The following is a 22,989-nucleotide window of genomic DNA, read 5'->3' as shown; positions in this document are numbered from 1 at the left end:
AGTGGAATTTTTCATTTATATACAGTATAAAGAAATTTCAACAAGGAAGACTGAGAAATCCTCAATACTATCAAATGTATTTGTCATAAAAATTCCTGATAAATTCACAATAGCTCTGAGCAGGTTAATACTTGATATATTATCTTTCCTGCATTATTTGAGTCTGCAAAATGAAAGACTTGAATACACAACTCCAACCAGATAAGGAGGAAGGAGAAGGTGAACTTAGTTGGCTCAATTCTGTCAGCTAAGATAATTTAGCTAATTATTTTGGGTGTGCAGAAGAGCTCTGGTATACTAGATTATAGGTTTAACCTTAAGCGATACGGAGTATATACTTTCTTTAAAACCCAACTACTTTTTTTCCCTCTGTAGCACTTAGTAGTCACAAGAGCAATAGTTCAAAGATGCCTCACTTGATTTTATTAATTCAGGTTGATTGTCAGTGTCCATTTCAACTTTCCTTTGCCTGTCCCAGTGTTAGAGGGAATGGAATTTGGTTTTCTTGTCACACTCTCATAATTTCAAAATTACAAGAATTTAGATAGAAGGGATTTTTGTGCATTTTTTTGTCTTTTTAATAGTTCAAACTCATTCCTAATTATTGCTTCCCCATATCTCAAGTCACTTCCATGATTTCCTCTGCACTGCTTATTGATGGTAGAAACATGCAAAACAGAATAGCTTCCACTGGGTTGGAATAAAGGATCAGTCAAGGTGCTGGAGTGAAAAAGAGTGTTGTGCTTGGAGGCAAGAGAGATAAATAATTTAGTCACCAGAAGTTCAAATTCCCTCTGACACTTCTTAGCTCTGTGAACGTAGTTAAGTGATTGAGTCTTCCAGTGTTTCTGTTTCCCCAACTGTAAAATGGGTATTATAATAATAGGAGATAGCATGGTAAAGAGGTAAAAAGGACACTTAGCTTCGTATACCATGGCCTTCTATCTTTTTCTAAATTGCTTACTGTTTTTAGAGACATGCAAGACAAAAGAACTGCCTCTGGGTTGGAATAAAGAGTTATGCAAAAGTTGCTTATTACATCAAATATTAAAACATCTGAATCACAGAATATATCTAAATAGATAGACTTCTCTTTTTATTATTATTATTTCTCACACCCTGTGGTATTCTATAAGTATCAGTTTCTATAGAACTAAAAATGTGGATAGCCCAAAGGGAAAAAAGGTAGAACGTGGTAGATATGAGGAAGCTGTAGCATATAACTGATAAAGAAAGAATTATGCAGAAGAAGCTACATAAGCAACAGCATTAAAGATATGTATGTACAGAAAATAATAGGCAGCTAGGTGAGGTAGTGCATAGACTGTTGGACTTGGAATAAGGAAATGCTCTATAAATGTCAATTGTCATCACCATCATCATCATCATCATCATCATCCTCATCATCATCATTATAAAATGAGATAGACCAATCATGTAACGAGACAGATAATCAGTAGATAATCCACAAGTGCCATTGTTACCCACATAATGCCAAGAAATCTAGAGGAAGATACCAGAGGTAGACCTTCTATAGAGAATTTATCAGAAGACAGATAAGAGTCACTCAGGCATGGAAGAAAAGATGATGAAAAGAGATAAAAAAAGGTATGCATGGATTGCAGTCTTCAATGGAGGAAGAAGTATTTACTCCCATTAATGGTGAGGCTACCTCTAGATCCATCCAAGTATCAAAGTTATCATTTTTACTTACAATAAGACCAAATAGGACAAGGGAAAGGCTGCCAGCCTGGGATTTGGATAATTGATTTCTAACCCTGGCTCTGCCACTGACTAGTGGTACAACCTTAGGCAATTATTTAATCAACCTGAACTTAATGTCTTCTCATTAATGAAATAATAAAGGCTGGATTAGATGCATTCTGTGACTTCTTCCAGTGCTGAAATTTTATGAATATATAATATGAGGCCAGATCTGTGATAATACCAGTAGAGGGAACTCCCTAACAACTAAGCCACACAGCCTCTCTATCACATATTACAAAAAAATCCATATAATCTGGTCCTTTAACAACCAGAATGATCTAGAAACCAACATTTCCCAGGTCCCAAAATATAAATACTCAATCTGGTTGTCAGCAGTTCTGAAACTAACAGGAATAGAATATTCAGACTCAGATAGAGTTGCTAGACAGTTGTTATTTACTCTCTTACCATTTAGGGAAAAAAAAATATATCTCTGCTTCTGAAGGTTTTTTTGGAAACAATAATCATTTCCATGGATAAGTCACTTTACAGCACTTTCAATCACTTAGAAGTCCAAGGAAAGAGAGCATGCAAAGATAGCTTGGGCAATAGGAATTAACTGAACCCAGCATTTTAAAAAAAGTGCTTACAAATGGGCACTTCTGTTTTCCCAGCAATCCATATAGCAAAGCTTTCAGCACATATGCTACCATAAATGGTCATGTTCTTTTTTACTTCAGATAGGGTTGGGTCAGCAGGTATTGTTAGTGAAATTGTGAATTAGCCCAACCATTTTGGAAAGCAATTTGTGCAAATAAAGTGATTAAAATAATCCAGAGATTATACTACTAAATGAATGCCCTATGGAGATCATTGATAAAAAGAAAAGCTCCATATACACCAAAATTTTTTTTTGTAGTGACAAAGAACTGGAAACAAAGTCGATGCCCATCTATGTGTACTTGTGGCATGTGAATGTAATGGAATTTTACTGTATTACAATAATAATAATAATAAGAAGAAGAATAATTATATATATAATGAATACAGAGAAGCATGGAAAGACTTAAATGAAATGATACAAAGTGAAGTAATAAGAACCAAGAAAACAATATACACAATGACTAAAACAATGTAAATGGAATCATCACAAAACAAACAAAACTTAATCTTGCAAAATCATAGCAGACAACTATAGCTGGCCACAAAAAAGATATATAATAATGCACTTCCCCGTACATGTATGAAGAGGTGCATGTGATGGGGGAAGAGAGGGGTCCATAGTTGTGAAACATTGTATTGGTAGACTTTTTTTTCCTATGTATTGATCAGTTATTTTTTTTCTTCTCTTCCTCTTTTCTAAAAACAAAAAAAAAATCAAACAAAAAACTCACTTTATTATATGAGATTGTTCTGTTTGACGTAGAAAGGGACATGGGGGAAATCTAACAAACAAAAGATATCAATAAGATTCTATTTTTTAAATAAAACAAAGGAAGAGATTGACAGAAGGACACACTTCTGTGGCTATTGACTTATGAATCTCCTGGACTCCACACTTTTATTTGTCGCCTTTTGTCATGAGTCTATTATTTGTTCAAGATGTGGAAAAGGAAGGTGATATTAACCTCCTCCTGGTCGCCCATTCCCCTACCACACCAACAAGCTTTTTCTTCTCTAAACTTGAATCAGAACCTTTAGGTATTCTTGTTTCTGTGGTTTAGGGAATGTTGACTTTGTGAATTCTCTACTGGTTGTAAATAGCTAAAGGACATCTTTTTGTGAGATTGAGATGAACTGGAAGAACTTCCTCCCTCCCATTATGATTAGAAGTGCTAACAGCTCCCTGGATACTACTGCTTACATAGGACACTTAATTGTGGCATAGTGGGAAAAAATGTTGGTTTTAGAAGCAAGAGAGACCAGGATTCATTCTTCCATCTGATATTTATTCGCTGTGTGACCACTAATAAGTCATTTAGCCTTTCTGAGTCTCAGTTTCCTCTTCTATAAAATGAGCCTAATAAGAGACAATGTAATACAGACAAAAGAGCACTGACTGGAGTCAGAGAACCTGTGTTGTTAATATGTAATTCTAATACTCATAGCTACCTTGTGTGACCTTGGAGAAATCACTTAACCTCCGTAATCTCTCCCTTTTCATCTCAATCTCCTTCTTGGTTTCTTTTTGTTGTTGTTCAGTTATGTCTGACTCTTCATGACCCCATTTGAGGTTTTCTTGGCAAAGATAAAGGAAATTGAGAGAAATAGGGTTAAGTGACTCACCCAAGGTCACAGAGCTAGTAAGTCTAATGTTGGATGTCAATTCAGGTCTTCCTTATTTTAGGCAAGGTATTCTAGCCACTGTTCCACCTAGCTGCTTAGCTTCCTTTAGGGCCCAGCTAAAATCCAGTCTTGTGCAAGAAGCCTTTCCCAGTCCCTTGTAATACAAATAGAATTATATAGAATATATATATATATATATATAATATTTATATGTGAATATATAGAATTATCTCCAATTTATCCTATATGTATAACTTGTTTGTACATGGATGTCTACATGATGTCTCATCCATTAGACTGGGTACTCTTTGAGACCAGAGGCTATTATTGTTTTTGTTTTGTTTTCCTCTTTTTTGTGTCTCTAGTATTTAGCACAGTGCCTGGCACATGGTAGGTAATGAATAAATGCTTACTGACAACTCAGTTCTCTCATCAGTTAAAGGAGTTAGTTGAACTCTGGCATCCCTTCCAGTTCTAGATATGTGATCCTAATTTTTCTCACTTCTTGTCCAGTGCTCATTCTACTACTATCTATCAGAGCCACAAAATGACAGCTCTGAGATTGCACAGTACCCCAAAAGTGCCAATTGTATTATTTCATCCTGGGTTTGCGTTAGTTTTGCATTCTGAAAACAATCTAGTGATTCCAGCCAGTTAGCAGATTTGAAGAAGAAAATAATAGAATTATTGCCTAAACAAACAATAAAATCTGCCTTTAATTGATTTTTTTGTCTTATCCAGAAATTATTCAGCAGGTACTCTATCAAGGCAATCACATATGGCAATATATTTGTTTTGGTATCAAATGTCAGGTCTTACTTCATTCCATTTCCAAGCTGACTGCTCTAAAACTTGTTTTGTGGTAATCCTCTGCTTTCCTAAATAATTCCCACCTTTGTCATTTCATGCACCTTGTATGCAGAACCTGCAAAACCAACTCCAAAGGGAAAACCTTGGGAATGGATGACTTAGTGATACTGCCTCCTTAGCATACGTAGCATACTACTAGTAGTTCTTCTCTCCCAGGCTGAGATTAGGGCTGTGTATGAGACCCGGTATCTCAGGAGCAGCGGGCTCCTGTTGGATTCCTGGATGCATCTGTTAAAGCTTTGTGGAGTACAGTGGGATTGCCCTCTTGCCTAAATCCCAGAGATCTAGTATAGCGTTCAGTGCCTCTGAAACAAATAATCACTGAGGATCCTGAATAATGCATAAGAGAAGGCCCCTTCCAAGCATATCTGAGACTATAGTGGGACAAATTGCACTCAGCAAGAGAGCAAAAACAAGGTTGTGGACATGTATTTCCTTACATTTATTTTTGCAATGCCACTTGGGAAAAGTGAAGGCAACTGCGACAATCCAGTGAAAATCATGGTATGTTAGTGAGTCTGATTCTGAGATATTTAATGTTACTATAACTCAACTCCATGTTTTTATTGACAAATACATTTCTCCCTGCAAGGAAATGTGAGTATTGAAATTACCATTACCTGAGAAATGACCAGTGTTATCCAGAAACCTCAATGTTTGACTCAATATATACTCCATACACTGTTTCTCAAAAGGCTGCTTCTCTGACAACTGACATCAAGTGTGGAACCTCTGGACCTCTGATCAGAAAGTATTTTTTTTTAATTTAGGCATAACACTGACAAGCAGAAACAGACTTCAAAAAGTCTAACAAATTTCAGCTTCAATCAGTTTAATAAACAGAATAATAATCCATCTAGAAGAGAAATATTCCACAAAGTAATTGTAAAGGTAAACCAGCTTAATTATGGGACATTAGTGAATGCCATGAACCCATCCTAAGTCATTCCTGGCTGAGTAAGGGTTATAGCTAGAAGCTACCACAATTCTTCTCCTTCCTATGCCCTGTGATTCATGGGCAGCCATTGCTCTCCCATTTATTGCTTTCAGGTTAGGAAAATAAAATGGATCATCTTGACCAAATTTTTCTTCCTTCAAGTCAGTCTGATTCTTGCCTAATGGCAAAGTATAATGGAGTTACTAGATTCCCTAGCATGTTTAAGCAGTACCTATTACCTTTCACCTTCACCCATTTGGGAGGAGTTTGTATCACTCCATACTCAACAAGTTCATAATCTGTAAACAAAAGGACAAAAATCCCTGGTGTGAGGTGAGAAAAGACGATAAGTGGCAGTTTGGCCTGGATTTTTTTCCTTCTGTGTTAGGTGAGATAACAACCTATGTATGTCTCTACTTTCCCATCACAATATAGTACATACTGGGAACAAATTACACTACCTTGCAGACACTATAATGCTCTGAAAGTTCCCTATTCTGAGGCTTAGTAATCGTGGCTCCCAATTTCCAATTGGCTTGGAACATCATTCTTAAAGTCCTTAATTTGTTTTCAAGGCTTGAATAAAATTTCTTCTCATCACTATGTCAAAGTACAGTCTAATTATTGCAGTTCTAAGTTCAGGAATTTCATCAGATATAGTGCAGTGTAGAAGCTAAAATACAAAAAGAATGGCCAAGCAGTACTCTATAGGAAGAAGGAAATTAGTTTAATTCTGGGCATCAGCCAAGTGACAATACAGCAGCTCTGTAGTACAGAGGTGGGGGCTAGGATGAAAATGTGGAAAGGCATCCTTGTGTTCTAGAATTCCCAAATGTCCCTCCATGATTCTGAATGTAAACATGCTCTTGGTTGCTTGCAGGCAAAATTCTGTAGTCTCTCTTGTCAGGTTTATAGGTCTGGGTATGACACAATGTGAGGATCTCTATGAAATTTCAGTACATCAATTATATAGATAAGGAAAAGCCTACTTAATGTAAAGAAAAATGCAAAAAAACCCTCCCTACTTCAACCAGATCTAGCTTAGGTTAAGTCCTAAACCTTGGTCATTTCTACATTATTTAGGATACAAAGGGAGACAACATGGTATAGAGGAAATAGAACTGGATTGCAAGTCAGGAGAGATCCGTTGCTTGAATCCTATCTCTTGTACATTTTAGTTGGGTGACTATTGACAAATCACTTCTATGAACCTTGTCTTTCCCAACTGTAAAATTATGGTACTTATATCTATAATACATTCTCATTTACCTATTTCACAGAATTTTTGTAAAGAACAAATGAGAATTTTATAAAGTTGTAGAAATATCATATGATCATAAATATTATTATTTAAAGCAAGCATTCTCCCAGAGTTCTGTAGCTCACAGGGTCACAACTCTGGATCTCAGTTTCCTCAATTATAAAATGGGGGCATTGTGCTAAATGATTCCTAAGATCCCTTTCAGGTTGAAATCTATGCTACTCTTATCTTAGGAGCTCTCCTCAATGCCTCCTAGCATTAGATTTTGTAATGCAAAAAAAAATTTGTATTTTTTAAGTTAAAACATGACTTAGTGGTTTTTGACAATGCTTCTTAAACTGTGGGTTGCAACCCCATATGGGATTGCCAAAAATTTGGCAATAGTAAAAGGTTTCTAAACTTGCAACAACCTAAAATTAATTCAGATTCAAACTCATCATGAATCCAAGGTGTTTCTGGCAGTGCTTGCTTGTGTTGCATCAAAACTTGACTACAGCCTTGGTTCTGAAAACAAAGCATGCATACTTTACACTGTGCACCCCCTCACACCACATAACTCCAACAAATACTGCCAAAAGGCGCAAAGGGCTCACCAGTGGAAAAAGTTTAAGAAATCCTATTCTGGAAGAATAACAATAAAATTAGCCTTTTTATTTCTTAGGTAACATTTCTTGGATAGAAGGGAATAATTTCATGCAGAGAGGCAGTGTGTTACACTAGGAAGACATTGGATATGAAGTCTGGAGAAATCTGGGTTCAAATCCCACTGTTGGTATTTACTAATGTAATTGCTTTCCTTTCCTCCTTTATCTCTCCTCCCCACTCTCTCATTTTCATTCCTTAGAGCATGCTCCCATATTCTCTGTTTGCTGCAGACCACATGTAAACGTTGGGTTTAGGATTCCAATCATACAGGACTGAAGTCCTAATTCTGGTAGTTAACTAGTATAATGTTGCTCTGCTTTCCCTCTCCACTACCTCCCTTGGTGCATATGCAGTTAACCTAGCTGAGAGTTCCTTGATTTTGACTAGCTAACTTTTAAAATTGGGAAAACAGTTCCCTGTTGATTTCTGCTTTGCTCTTGAGGCAGCAAGATCTCCTTTGGAGAGAAAGTCTCCTGGGAAGAGTGAGCCTTTTCCCAAAATTGGTGTCAATATTGATCTCACCCCCATAACAGCTAGTGCCAGGGGACTTAGCCAGACTAGCCAGTGCCAGGGGCTCTCTGGCTGTCCTACATCATTTGCATTTCCTTCCCTTGAGCAGGTGGCCTTGTGAGCTTGAATGGTCTGGAGATCTGCCCACCCACTGCAGCAGCAGTTGGAGTGGATGCATAGCCTAGCTAGCTATGTCCTTAGGTACTAAGCCAGGGATCTAGTGGCCTTGAGAGCTGTAATGAAGGGTAAGCCAGCCAGCAACCGTACCCTCTTTGTAAAAGTCTCCTGAGTCCTCAGCTCTTCTGGCTAAGCAGCCAGACTCTCAGTGATGAGTCTTACATGACTGGAAACTGGCACCAAAAGTTTTCCTATGATGGTCCTAGGGATAGTCCCAGAGCAGGAAGAGGATATCTGTTGCATGCTTCCAAGAATGGCAAATAGGGGGAGTGTACCATTCCATTCACCTCTCAGAGCTTTAGTTTAATAATCTGTAAAATGGGGATACTAATAACTGCAATATGTACTCCTCAGAATTGTGATGAGGATTAAAATTTCACCTTGTATTCCATAGGTCCTAAAACCAGCTTGCCCCAACCAGATGTGAAGAGGGAAAATTCTTTAAAACTGGATTGACTTCATTCCTGTCTCCTCCCAATTTTCTGTATGCAAAAGATAAATAAATGACTAAGTCCCCCCCCACCAAAAAAGAGATAACATATAAAACATTGTGTTAACCTTAAAGCTACACAGTAATGCTAGCTATAATTAGAGGAATTCCTTTGACTGGCAGATGATGAAATGATTAAATTTAATTTTTTATTGGCAAGGTTACTGAACAGGTAGATTAGATAATGCAGTAGATATAGTTTATATAGATTTTGGCAAAATATTTGATAAAGCCATAATATTCTTATGGAAAAGGTGGAAAGACAAAAGCTAGGTCAAAAAAATTTGATGGATCTGGAAAAGGTTAAATGGCAGACCAAGAGTGATCATTAATGGTTCTTTGTCAACATGGGGATAGGTCTCCAGTAGAGTGTACCAAGTATCTGGAGGCAGCCATGATACCGTGTAAAGAATGTCTAATTTAGATTCTGAGGATCCACATTCAATCCTGACTCTCCTCCATAATACCTATGTGTCACTTAACCTCTCTGATTCTCAGTTGTTTCCTCTGTAAAATGGAGAAGTTGGACCAGATGGTTTCTTTCACCTATAATTTTATGATTCTGTGATCTCTGCTTCTAAATATTTTTATCAATTCCTTAAATGAAAGCATACATGGTATCTTCACAAAATTTACACATGGCACAAATATGAGGAAGAGAGTCCTTCAAAGAACAAAGTAGGGTTCCAAAAAATCTTGACTGGTTAAATCTAATCTAGATTTAGTAGTGATGCATGTAAGCAGTGATACATGTAAAGATATAGACCTTTTTTTTTAACACATTCACAAGTACAAGAAGGGTGAGGCATGGCTTGATAGCAATTTGTCTGAAAGAAATCTGGGGGTTTAAGTGGATTTCAGCAGCCAAGAAAGCTAATATGATCTTGGTATGCATTGAAAAAATTATTGTTTTAGGGAATAAGGAGGTCTTTAATTTGTAGTCTTTACTCAGCCCTGGTCAAACTACATCTGGATCATTTGTGTTTAATTAAGGGTTTTTGTTGTAGTTCAGTTATTCAGTCATGTCTGACTCTTTGTGACCCCATGGACCATAGTATGCCAGTCTCGTCTATCCTCCACTACATCTCAAAGTCTGTCCAAGTTCATGTTTGTTGTTTCCATGACACTATCTATGTATCTCATCCTCTGCCATTCCCTTTTCCTTTTGCCTTCAGTCTTTCCAAACATCAGGGTCTTTTCCAATGAGTCCCATCTTCTCATTATGTAGCTTAAGTATTTAAGCTTCAGCTTCAGTATTTGACCTTCCAGTGAACAGCCTGAATTAATTTTTTTAAGTATTGACTGACTTGATCTCTTTACTCTTCAAGAGATTCTCAAAAGTCTTCTCTAGCACCACAATTTGAAAGAGTCATTTCTGTGGCACTCAGCTTTCCTTACAATCCAACTCTCACAGCCATACATTGCTACTGGAAAAACCATAGCTTTGACTGTACAGACCTTTGTTGGCAAGGTGATGTTTCTGATTTTTGGTATGTTGTCCAGATTTGCCATAGTTTTCCTTCCAAGGAGCAAGTGTCTTTTAATTTCATGGTTGTAGTCATCTGCAGTGATCTTTTGAGCCCAAAAATATAAAATTTGTCACTGCTTCTACTTCTTCCCCCTCTGTTTGCCAGGAAGTGATGAGACCAGTTGCCAAGATTTTAGTTTTGTTGTTGTTTGTTTGTTTGTTTGTTTGTTTGTTTGTTTATGATGTTAAGCTTCAAGCCACCTATTACACTCTCCTCTTTCACCACCATTAAGAGGCTTCTTAATTCCTCTTCACTTTCTGCCATCACGGTGCGATCAGCTGCATATCTGAGATTGTTGATATTTCTCTGGGCAACCTTTATTTCAAGTTTTGATTCATCCAGCCTGGTATTTGACATGATGTACTCAGCATATAAATTAAATAAATAAGGTGACAATATATAGCCTGGTTATATGCCTTTCCCAATCTTAAACCTTAAATCTTAAATTGTTTCATGTTTGGTTCTAATTGTTGTTTCTTGGCTAGCAAAAACGTTCCCAGGAGACAAGTAAGATGATCTGGTACTCCCATCTCCTTGAGAGCTTGCCACATTCTGTTGTAATTCTGGGCACCAGAGTTTTAAAATGACATTGATTACCTGGAGACTGTCCAAGGAAGACAACCATAATGATAAAAGTTTTCAAGTTCATACTGTATGAGCATCAGTTGAAGGAACTTAAATTCCTCTGCTAGAGGGCAAAACCAGGAGTGACTGGTACAAATTGAAACAAAAAAAGCAAATTTAGGTAAGGGAAGACTTAAAGGAATGAAAAATTAGCTAACAATTAAAGCTATCCAAAAGAAGAATGAACTACCTTTGAGGAAGTCTGCTCCCCCTACATGGAGGATCTTAAGCAAGACTGAACTAAATATTAAATTCTTTCTTGGTTTCCAGTTATCAATTGGTTTCTGAATTTATATTCAGTCTGACATTTCTGTAGGTTGTCCTAGTTGTTAGAACTACAATAGGAAAAACATGTTCATTCGATGCCTACTGTATGAAGAGCACGATACTAGACCGTGCAGAAGTTAACAAAGTTTAGGTATGTTATCATACTTGCCTTCACGGAGTTTGCAGTCCACCTGAAAGAAGACAGAAAGAGATTGTTTCTCCAGTCCTTAACTCTGTGTCATGGTATTAACTTCATTATCCATTAGCCTTAGACTGGTTTCTTAGCTACCTCCTCTTTGTCCATCCCTGCTTTCATATAGACTTAGATATATACCATAATTTCCTTTAAGTGAAGTCTCTGTTTTAGGATATTTTTCTTTTCTGTTCCAAACAAATGGCATCTGATGGTTCTTCCACCAAATTTCTCTTTCTAGCACTCTCTTGCTATCATATTCATTTGTAGGGCGATAATAACAAATACTTCTTGGCCTTAGTAACCAAGTGACTGCTTCTCTTGCCCCTTCCCTCACTGAGTCTGAGGTTTCTGAGTCATTGGTCATGCCTCTCTACTGGGGCTATTGCTTTCTAGACACAAGTTTTTATAGTAAGAAAAATATACTGAGTACATACAGTATATAATAGCAAACAGAAATCCTTCCCCCACTTCCATTCCCTACCATTGAGGAAAAGACTGGCACCCCAGGGTCTCCAATACAAATGTACATTTCATAAGCAATGAATACACAGAGTACTTTCTACTGTGGAAAGGCAAATCCAACACATATACTATAAAAGAAAGCTATTTTCACTAATTTCACCTCACTAATTGGAAAGAATATTCTTTCTACCTCCTCTTTAATTATACTGCATTGACTTCATCTGCGTGTACATTTACCCAATAATAGTTTATGTATTAGAATATTACATGTATTTTCACTCTGATTCCTTTAAAACACACAAAAATGATGTAAAAATGGGCAAAAGGCCACACACATTCTTTAAGGTCAAGATTAACTCTGCTTGCCAACAACCTATACCAATGAACAATGAAAGTACATAACACAATTTAATGAGAGTAAGGGCAGTTTCTTTTCTTTTTTCTGTTTTTATTTTTGCCTTCCCAGCACCTTCTTCACTATCTGTTACATAGCAGGATCACTAGACCATAGATTCAGAGAGGGAAATTAGGCAGAGGTGTCAAACTCAGATCCAGTTAAGGCAGAACCAGAATAATATGTAATTGGGAAATGTTTAAGAAAATAAATGAAAATACAATACAATACAGATAATATTAATTTATGGTTTTCTGAGTCGATATGCAGCCAGCAGGGATCTGTTTCTTTTTGAGTTTGACACTACTGCCTTAAGAGATTCAAATCCAATACCTTCAGTTTATAGAAGAGGAACTGGAAGCCCAGTGATCTTAAGTGACTTGACCAAAGTTGCAGAGCTAGTGAGTATCTGAGGAAGGATTTAGACTGACTCTAAGTACAATGTTTTATTAACTAACTTTGCTATCTTTCAATAGTTATCAATAAATACAAAATATATATTTAAATAAATATAAAATAAAGATGCTTGTTGTCCTGACTTGAATATTTCAGCATTTATTATTTTTTAATAATATTGAGTTACAATTGTACACAATCCCACATGAGGGGTGAGTAGTATGGTGCATATGACATATTGATGATTTATAGGTAAAAATATTTTTAGTTGCATTAGTACAGGTTCTCTGCCAAGGCAGACATAAAGAGCTGGCCCTGGAATCAGGGAGCCATGGATTCAAGTCCTGATTCTAATACATACCGACTATATAAGCCTGGACAAGCCATTTAACCACTCATTGGCCTAGGCAACTCTCTAATCCCCTACATAGCAAAACAGTTGCCAGTGAAAGCACAAGCCTGGAAAAACAACAACATAAGAACTGCCATAATACTAATATATTCAAAGTACTTTCCCTACATCACTCATGGGGTCAAAAGCATATTATACCCATTTCAGCAATGAGGGACCTGAGGCCCAAAGGAGTTAAGTGACTTGCACAAGGTCCATAGGTAGCAAGTGTCAGAAGTGGGACTTGAACACAGATCCTCTGACTCCAGTACTACTCCTTTTTCCACGATACCATACTGCTTCATGACAGAGTCAGAATTCAAACATAGGTCCTCTGACTCCAAATTCATGCACACATACACACACACACACACACACACATGTATGTGTGTATATATTCATATATATACATGAATTTATATACGTATGTATATATATATAAAACAAAGCAAAACAAAAATCTAAAGAATTGATAAAGTTATAGGAAAGTGATCTTATTCTAATCTTAATGCAAACATACACTGCTAATGCAGTTAGCTATTTCTAATAGAACAACTAGGGGAAAGAATGTGGAGGGGGCCACAATTAATTCCCTAGGTATACTGCCATAAATTGACATTCTGCTCGGTATTGTTATAATGGAGTTTCATAGCTTTACATAGTTTGAGTCTGATGAAAATCTATTAATGATATTACTGAAAAGACATTGATTAGACTTAATGTTGTAGGTACCCCCACATAGATTGCTCGTAGAAAGGGTTGGTTGGAACAAATTAAAGGCAGATCTCCTATTCTTATTCCACACCTCAACCCTCTCAAGAGTCTTTATAAGATGATAATGACTATCTTCTTTACTGGTTGTTCTAGGATAGAATGTGGACTTGCCTTTACTACTAACACACTAGCATTAGTGGACCCTGTCATTCTATCTCTTATAGGGCCACTTTCTACAAAAGTCACACACCTGTTTATTCTTCTGTCTCAAAATTCCTATGTCTTAATGAATGTCCTACTCACTTTCTGCTTCTATTCTGTGGGATAGTATCCTTTTACTAAGAAAGCTGAGGGGCAGCTAGGTGGTGCAGTGGATAGAGCACCAGCCCTGGATTCAGGAGGACCTGAGTGCAAATCCGGCCTCAGACACATAACACTTACTAGTTGTGTGACCCTGGGCAAGTCACTTAGCCCCATTGCCTACATTGCTTAGCCAAAAGAAAAAAAAAAGCTGAGATAACGGGCATGTCCTGAACATACCTCTTAGAATTCCATGTCCATCCACATCCATAAGCTTGGTTTTGTTTTGTTTTGTTTTTTTTATCTGATGATTCATTCCTCAGACACTTCATCCTTCTCTCTTCTAAGGAGTGGCTTTCCAGAGTCCTATCATTACTATTCTTCGATATAAAAAGCCATAGTGTAATGACAATTTAAACCAACAATTAAACAAGTAAACCATTAATTATTGCCATTCTCTTGATCCCATTTGGTATTCTTTATTTGTAAATGGAGAAATGATTAGAAAAAGGAGGAGACTCAATTTTAGCTACATTCTAACTTTGTTTTTATAAGAGTTGGGTGCTCTGAAAACCTGTTGGCTTATTTTAGTGTGTCCAAATTCCTTTCTATGCTATGAAGGATCAATTGAAAAATGAGATTAAGGCTAGCTAAAGAAATTCTTAAATGTTATCCATTATCCAGTGCCAAAATCATTATACCATTAAATATAAGAACATTGTATTCTACTGTATGAATGGCCCAACTGTCCATTTTTAAATCCTCATGTCAGTGTTCATTTGAGTTATGAATTGATTCACTACCTACCTGGCTGACAGAACCCTTAGGCATTTTAGACTTCTTCACAGATAATCACCTTTTGATTAGATTAGTTATTATCAAATAGATTCCTCAGCAGCAAAAAATTTGAGCAAGAGAAGAAATTAGCCTTGGTCACTTTCAGTCAGAGATGGAGATTAAGTAGATTTCTAAGATTATACCTCGGCTATTATAAAGGAAAAACAGGCAAGGTGAATTCTGCAGCCTATTCTAACTAACAGACAAAAGCATTTTCTTCGTATTCCAGTCAGGTCCCAACTAAACCTTTGCTTTATCGAACCTTTGCGATCCTCAAACTTAAATCCTTTGAGCTGCCATGAGTGTTTAATCTGGCTCCCAAGATTAAGATTCTTTAATAGGGCTGACCTATCATTTCACAGTCAAAAGATTATTTGTCTACTTGTGTACTTTATGTTTTGTTCAGTTAACAGGGAAAACAGAGTTTTCCCATGTGATGTCATTTACCTGGCTCAAGGATCTAGTTGGCTTTGGATACTTAGGAGTAAAGGCTTCAGGCATCCTTCAATGTGCTTTACTGTTATGCTATAATCATTTTTGTGTTTGCTATTCAGTAAGTTCTTGACTGAGTTCTAACAACATGTGCAGGATAATGAAACACAATAAGCCCACAGTACCTATGTAGTAGACTCATAAACTGAACAAGTCACCAATTAGGATCAAAGTAACACTGACAAGTATATTACCATATATACTCTCCAAACATATTTAGCTAGAGAAACAAAACAAACAAAACTCATTTATGGAGACTATGAGATTATCAGTATTTCTTAGCTATCTCTATCAGATCCACAAATAGATGAGCACAAAGCATGGGATAGGGGTACTGATGAAGAATTTTCTGAAGATATAGTCTTAGTGAGTAAAAGGGCAATCTGACCCTTTTCCTAGGAAGGTCGAGGATGGGAAGACAGGGTCCATGAGAAGGTACTTCAGAGACAGGCCACTTGGAATGGCAGCCTCAGGTCAGTTTCACCAAGTGGCAGATCAGGCTGATAGGGAACTAAAACAAGGATGCAGAGTTCCCTCAGGGAAGAAAGCATACCACATTCCTAAATGTTGGCCTCCTAATCCAAAGCCCCATATGCCCCATGTTATTTAAAGCTCTAATCTCCATTGAATTTTTGGGAAATTCCCTTCTAGTAATGGAATTGTTATTCTATCATAGTGGGTTAATAAAGTGTGATGCTTAAACAGGAGCTAGCAAATGTAGCCTCTGGAGTCTCTTAAGGGTAAATAGATTCTCTTTTCTGATTTAAAGTAAAGTAAATGTGTTTCTTTGGGTCTACATTGTATGACTGTAAGAAGTCCCCTCTCCTTTAACTTGTATAAGTTTTACATGATATTGAATTTAATATTTTAAAGTGATACTGACTGGGTAAAAAGTAAGAGGCTTAAAAAGAGAAATAAACTTTGCATCTGACAAACTAAGCATCTTAACAGAAATCCTACCATGAAACTCTTAATTTTTCTCATTACTTTCTCTGTATATTCATGTGTTTTTCTTTCATGATCAGTTTGGCCCCAGAAAGCCAGACCATTTTGGTCCATCAGTCCTTTCCTTTCATAATTTTCTTTTGATCTTGAATCATGGTCCAATGGATGGCATCTTATATATCTGCAGTAAAGTTTCCATCCAAATCAAACTTCCACCCAACAAAAGAAAATGTAATTGGGATTAAACCATTAAACCAGATCACCCTAATCTTTAGAAAAAAATATTTCTCATCCACCACCCAGGCAAAAATCAGTTATCAATGAGAAAATTGTATAGTTTTGTGATTCTCTGCATCAAATCAAAATTAAACTTTTGCTACTGAGAGGTGGGGTGAAGGACCAATGCTTTGCTTCTAATACTTCTGCTGTCATTCCTTCTTCCTCTGTTGTCTCAGTCTAAAAGGAATAATTAACATTTTCCTATATCCTTTACTTTTTCAACTACCAGGAAGGAGTTTTAAGGAAAATCAATAAATTACCACTCAAACTCTTGACTATAGGGAAGGAGGGAGATCAGCTACTCAAGTTAGGTGCAAATTTAACAGTGATTTTCTCTTTATCCCATTTAAGTAATAAAGAGCAAAGGACATTTAGGGAAGAAATGAGACAGAACATGGAGATTTGGTACCTTTCTGTCCTCCTCACCTCCACCTTATTTTTTCATGTTAGAAAAGAGTGGTTTCACTCTTGTGTGAAGTGTTATGAATTTCCAGGATGTCAGACATATTCATATTGTGAGGGTTTTTTTTATGTATTCCAAAGGGTTTGAAGAGCTATTTGGGCTGTCTCTCTTCCCTATTGGGACAGATAATTGAGATATGATGTGGAATAGCAGTGATGACCTAAGTTGGGTATGCTATTGCAGCAGTTCTTAGAGCAGGGATCTGGGAGTACTTGAAGTGGGTCCATGAGGTCAAACTTTTTTTTTTTCATAACAATACTAGTGTGATTAAACTTCTACCACAATAAATATCAATAGATATAACATACATTTTAAAAAAAGCACTTAAGGGAGGGTCCTTAATAATATTTATGAGTATAAAGGGATCTTGAGATCAAAAGTTTGAAAATTGTTGTGTTGTAGGATCACAGCATGTTTTTATTTTTTTGTAGTAAGTTTCCTTGTATACATTCTGAACACTACTCACCTCTCTCAGATCTCTTTGCTGTTTCACAGATTTTAAGAATGAATGAAATTTAAAAAAAAATATACTAATTAAGCACTTACTACATTCCAAGCATTGTGCTAAGCCCTGGAAATTCAAATAAAAAAAGCAATATAATCTCTACTCTAAAGGAACCCACAAACTAATTTTGGGAGGTAATACATAAAAGAAAGTTTGACTGTGGGGCAGATGACAAGGCTCGGGAGTCTTTATTTTGGTTGTAACCAAAGATCAGATAACAAGGCTTTGTGTCTGGAGGACATGGTAAGGACTAGAAGACCTTGGAATTAACATTGTTAGGGAATATTTTAAGGATTGTTGTTCCTTCATCTCACCAGAAAAAAAAAACAGAATTGGTGGCATGCACTTATCTAAGTGTCTTGAATAGTCAAGCTACCTGTGGAATCTAACTAGTGCTGGGTCAGGGAGAGAAGAAGGGAAAGAAAATGAGAAGGGTACTCCCAGAAGTGGCTGATTTTCTATGACCCTTGAAATGATAGCATAAATTTCTTAAAAGAGACACCTTTAATCCCTAATCATCATAAAGATAATCAATCAAATGACTTTTTCTCTTCATGGCCCACTCCCTTTCTTTTTCTTTCTCTCTGGTCTAGAGTAGAGGTTCCTAATATTTTGTGTGTGTGTGTGTCATAGATCCCTTTAGCAATCCAGTGAAATCCATAGATCTTTATATTTGTAAATGTAGAAAATGAAATACATAGAAGTAAAAAGGAAACAAATTAGATTGAAATACAATTATCAAATTTTTTTAAGTTGACCACAGTTTGAGAATCTCTTGTTTGAACATCACTGATATCCCTTTGCAACTATAACATTTTATGATCAATGATCCTGTTACTCAAGATTCAGTCTAGAAAATGGTAGAAGTACAAAAACCTATTATAGTTAGGTGGAGCATAGAGTTCTAGACTTAGGACCTAGAAGACTAGAGTTTGAACTCTGCTTTATATACATACTAGCTATATAGCCCTGGGCAGCTCACTCACCCTCTCATTTTCCTCATCTGTGTAATGGGGATAGTAACAACATCTAACTTATAGGGCTGTAAGAACTAAATGCAATAACATAGGCAAAGAATTTCACAAATTTTAAAGTGCTTTGTAAATGCTAGTTATTGTTGATGTTAGTATTGTTATAACTCTTAACTTTCTTTTGCAATTTATTCTAGGAATTTCTATTATATCACAATGCTGAGGGATCCAGTTTCCCGTTACCTGAGTGAATGGAAACATGTCCAGAGAGGGGCCACTTGGAAGACATCTCTTCACATGTGTGATGGGAGAAGCCCAACTCCAGATGAATTGCCTACTTGCTACCCAGGGGATGATTGGTCTGGCGTCAGCTTGAGGGAATTTATGGATTGTGGCTATAACCTGGCCAACAATCGCCAGGTCCGTATGCTGGCAGATCTTAGCCTGGTGGGATGCTACAACTTGACTTTCATGAACGAGAGTGAGCGGAATATGATCTTGCTGCAGAGTGCCAAGAACAACCTGAAGAACATGGCCTTCTTTGGGCTCACAGAATTCCAGCGGAAAACTCAGTTTCTATTTGAGAGGACATTCAATCTCAAGTTCATCTCCCCTTTCACGCAGTTTAACATCACACGGGCCTCTAATGTGGAGATCAATGAAGGGGCCCGCCAGCGCATTGAGGAGCTGAACTTCCTGGACATGCAACTTTATGAGTATGCAAAAGACCTTTTCCTGCAACGCTACCACCACACCAAACAGCAGGAACACCAGAGAGACAGGCAGAAGAGGCGAGAGGAGCGGAGGCTGCTGAAGGAGCATCGGGCTCACAGGTGGCAGAAGGAGGATGAGACAGCAGTCACAGAGGACTATAACAGTCAAGTGGTCCGATGGTGACACCTTCTGTTTCACCTCCCATGGGGGTAGGAGGACCATGGACAATGTTGTTATTTTGCTGAATCATCTAAGGGAGTGACAAAAATGAGCCATGATTTCTAAATATATGAGACCTGATTTGAACATCTGCCCTCCCTTTGTCCTTTTTCCCCCTTAACTTTTAACCAGCTTAAGGGGTAATTCCTCTTGTTTTTTTTCTCTTGACATTTTTCAGTCAATGATATCAAATAGGGTAGAATGACATCCCAAACAAACCACTCTGAAAGGCCCACACCAAGATGGGGAACCAAGAAATCTGTTTTTGTCTCCTTTTCAGACACACAGTAGAAGAATGACATGAGAAGCCAGAGCCTGCAGTGGCATGAATGTAAAAACCAAGCTGGGGCTTGGGAGTTCAGTAGAAATTGTTCTGTTTTCACAATGTCTTTGTAACAGTATTATAGGACTATTTATAGGGATCAAGAAAGTAAGAGAAAGAAGGAAAAAAAAGAAACATTTGCAGGCTCTCAGTCAAAAAAGAAGAGAATGTCATCCACTGCTGTGTTAAATTCATGCTAGAGGATGAAACATGTGGGCCTTCCTTCACCTTTGGACTACGAATGGCCTGAGTCTGGATGTATCTTAGAACACAAGCAAAAGGCAATCACTGCTGCACTAGTCTAACTGTGACCATCATCCTAGGCATAGGCCATGTAAACTTCCCCATCATCCTTTTTTAAAATAAGGTCCTGTTAATTGACTGGGTATAGCCATTAAAAAAAAGGATCACCATTAGTGATCTCTCACAGGTAGATGCCATTTTTTTCTCTTAAAAATTGAAAGTGGAACTGAAAATAAAAAATGAGGAAAGTGATATGTCTACCATGTTCTAAACTTACTAGTGAAGCATATTTATTAAACTAATATGTGTATTTTTCCAAGGAAATGGAAACAAATATCTTCCTTGGCATAGCACTGCCCACGGGACTGAAATTCTGCTATGAAAATAAGACTGTAAGGTTTTGGCTTGGACTCGATAAGGCAGCTAGCATGTGTGCAAGGTCATTGTTCTCAAGTTGTTCTATGAATAACACCATACACTGGCTACCACAAATGAGTGTTGGATATGAGATAATTATTCCAGATTTTCAGTGAGACAGGACTTAATGGTGTCTCAAATATCTTCAGTCTAGTACATTTTTCTTCATTCTTAAGCCTTTGATTGTTGTAGGAATAAACCTGTGATATAATATTTAACACATGCGACCATGATATATCCAATTGGAAGTTAATGCTCCTCAGATGCTTCCCATTCCCATTGATCTTGTACAAATGATATGAACAAAATAAACTGGCAAATAAATGAAAACTCATGGGATTGTAGGAGAGGGAATATCTGTCATGTTTTCTGTCATGTCATCAATTACATAGAATGATGTGGGTGCCATGAAAGATGAAGCTGAAAAGTTCCTACCAGAAGCATGACATGAACGCAAGTAGGATCTGCAAAGTTAATTGATTTTTTTTTTTGGTGATCAAACTTAAAAGTTTGGAAGGCAACCAACTTTCCTGAACCACCCTTCATCCCACTCTCAGCATAAGTCCCTTGGGTTGGAGAATCCATAAATCAACAAATCGATAAGCCTGCATTGAGTGGCTAATGAAAGCAAGGGTGTGTGCCATGTAATGAGGGAAGAAAGGAATTCATCCTCTTGATCAAGTACAGTCCATATGGTTCTATCAAATGTTTGATGGGAGTAGAAGGGTGGATAAGAAGCGTCTCTTCCATGACCCTCAATCCAGTCAGTAAGGTCATCATCCACGAGCAAAGGCTAGGATTAGAGCTGTATAAGTGTTTGATGGCACCAGCACTGACAGCAACCCTTCAGTATCTGGAATGAGCCAGCTGCTCTTAACCACTTGGGTTTGTTTCTTATCCATGAGGATGGTGCTTGTACCATGATGGTTTCATGATGGTTGATGGTTTCAGTCTCACTGTGGCCTGACACCTAACTGATGTTGGAAGTCACTCCCTCCCCACCCCATATACATATCCTTCCACCCCATCAAAAATGCCATTATGATGAATGACTTGGCAACTGTACTCTGGGAGCCATGAAGAGAAAATAAAAAAGAGTGACATAAATATGCCTCATTAGATGATAGAAATTAGTCTGACAAGAGATGGATCTGACAAGACAACAGTGTTTTCCATCCTGATGGTTTGTCTGTGAGATGAGGAGGAGAAATAAGGGGAAGGGAGAAAAGGAAGGGTTGCAGCTGGAATTAATGAGCAGATTTTTATATCTTCATTTTTTGCTGTGAATATAGTATGGTTTTGCTGAGACTGGCAGAGCTACAAATTTTCCCTTCTGCCTGCTGCTGGGGGAACACACACAAGTATGCATGCACATGAGCAGACGATCATGCCAGCACATGCACACACACACATACATACACACACACGCACACACATACTGCAATAATGATCCGGCTTTATGTCATTTGGAAATTCAGAATAAGTTAGAGAGCATTTGAATTTTTTTTCCTCTTAAACTTGCCTTTAAAATATTTGCAGGGAATTAATGCATCTCCAAGTCATCAACGACTAACATCATGCTATTCCTAAGGCAGAGGGAATTTACATCCAAAGGCTTTCCTCAGCATCATTGTTGCTTGCTTGATATATGGTGCTCCACTTGAGATGGGATATCAGGCTATTCAGAAGGGCAGTCAACTATTTGGATTGGCCTAAGGCCAAGACTAAGCAAATTAAACAGGCAGCTCTGGTCTTGTTCTGTTATATTCTTTCAACACAAAGCAGCCTCTGCATGGTCTCAAATCCCCTAGGTACTGAGGTGATATTATGGTGATATAAGTTGAGAGGTGAGAAGGTGCTTTCTTCACTGCAAACCAAATTCATACCTGCTATCTGAGTGGAAGGTTATTATGTAATTATCGCCTGGACCTAGCCAGCCCTATAAAGTAAGTCATCAGCCTTAAGATAAAAACACAAATCAGTTCTAATTATGGCAGTACACAAAGCCCCAGAACAGAAAAAAAATCTACAAAAATAAAAGCAAACAAAAAACCTTAGGGAGTTCCAAATTAGATAAAATACAATCATATTCAGCTCTACATTTACTACTCCTTTTACTCTCTCTCTGCAGTGGTTCTTTCCATAGCCTAACCATGCTATGAGTTTCCAAATGGTTTTATTAAGGTCTTTATGTATTTATGAAGTACCTCCTACATACAAGGCACTAAGATATATGAATCCCACTCTGTCTTCTTCAGACAAATGTTTGGCTAACTAAAGAGATCTGATGTGTTCCCTTTTCTTGATGAGTATATATAACTGGGGTATATTTGTTAATTTTTGATAAGGTCAATAATGTCCCCAAAAAACAGCAAAATGCACACTGTCCACAAGAAATTCAGAAGCCATAGGCTTTGCTGTTTAGT

General features: G+C 37.3%; 1 protein-coding gene across 1 annotated transcript in view; it reads left to right on the top strand.

Moving 5' to 3' along the window:
* Positions 1-19,545, top strand: part of HS6ST3 (heparan sulfate 6-O-sulfotransferase 3) — an 824,577-nt gene extending 805,032 nt beyond the window's left edge. Inside the window, exon 2 of the mRNA XM_027855686.1 lies at positions 18,846-19,545. Coding sequence (XP_027711487.1) covers positions 18,846-19,545 — 700 coding nt within the window. The remainder of the gene's footprint in view (positions 1-18,845) is intronic.
* The last annotated feature ends 3,444 nt before the right edge of the window (positions 19,546-22,989 follow it).

Source organism: Vombatus ursinus, unplaced genomic scaffold (assembly GCF_900497805.2).
Source record: "Vombatus ursinus unplaced genomic scaffold, bare-nosed wombat genome assembly UNPS02011014.1, whole genome shotgun sequence".
NCBI classification, from domain to species: Eukaryota; Metazoa; Chordata; class Mammalia; order Diprotodontia; family Vombatidae; genus Vombatus; species Vombatus ursinus.
Note: the sequence above shows the minus strand (reverse complement) of the source record. Positions and strands in the feature narration are given on the sequence as shown.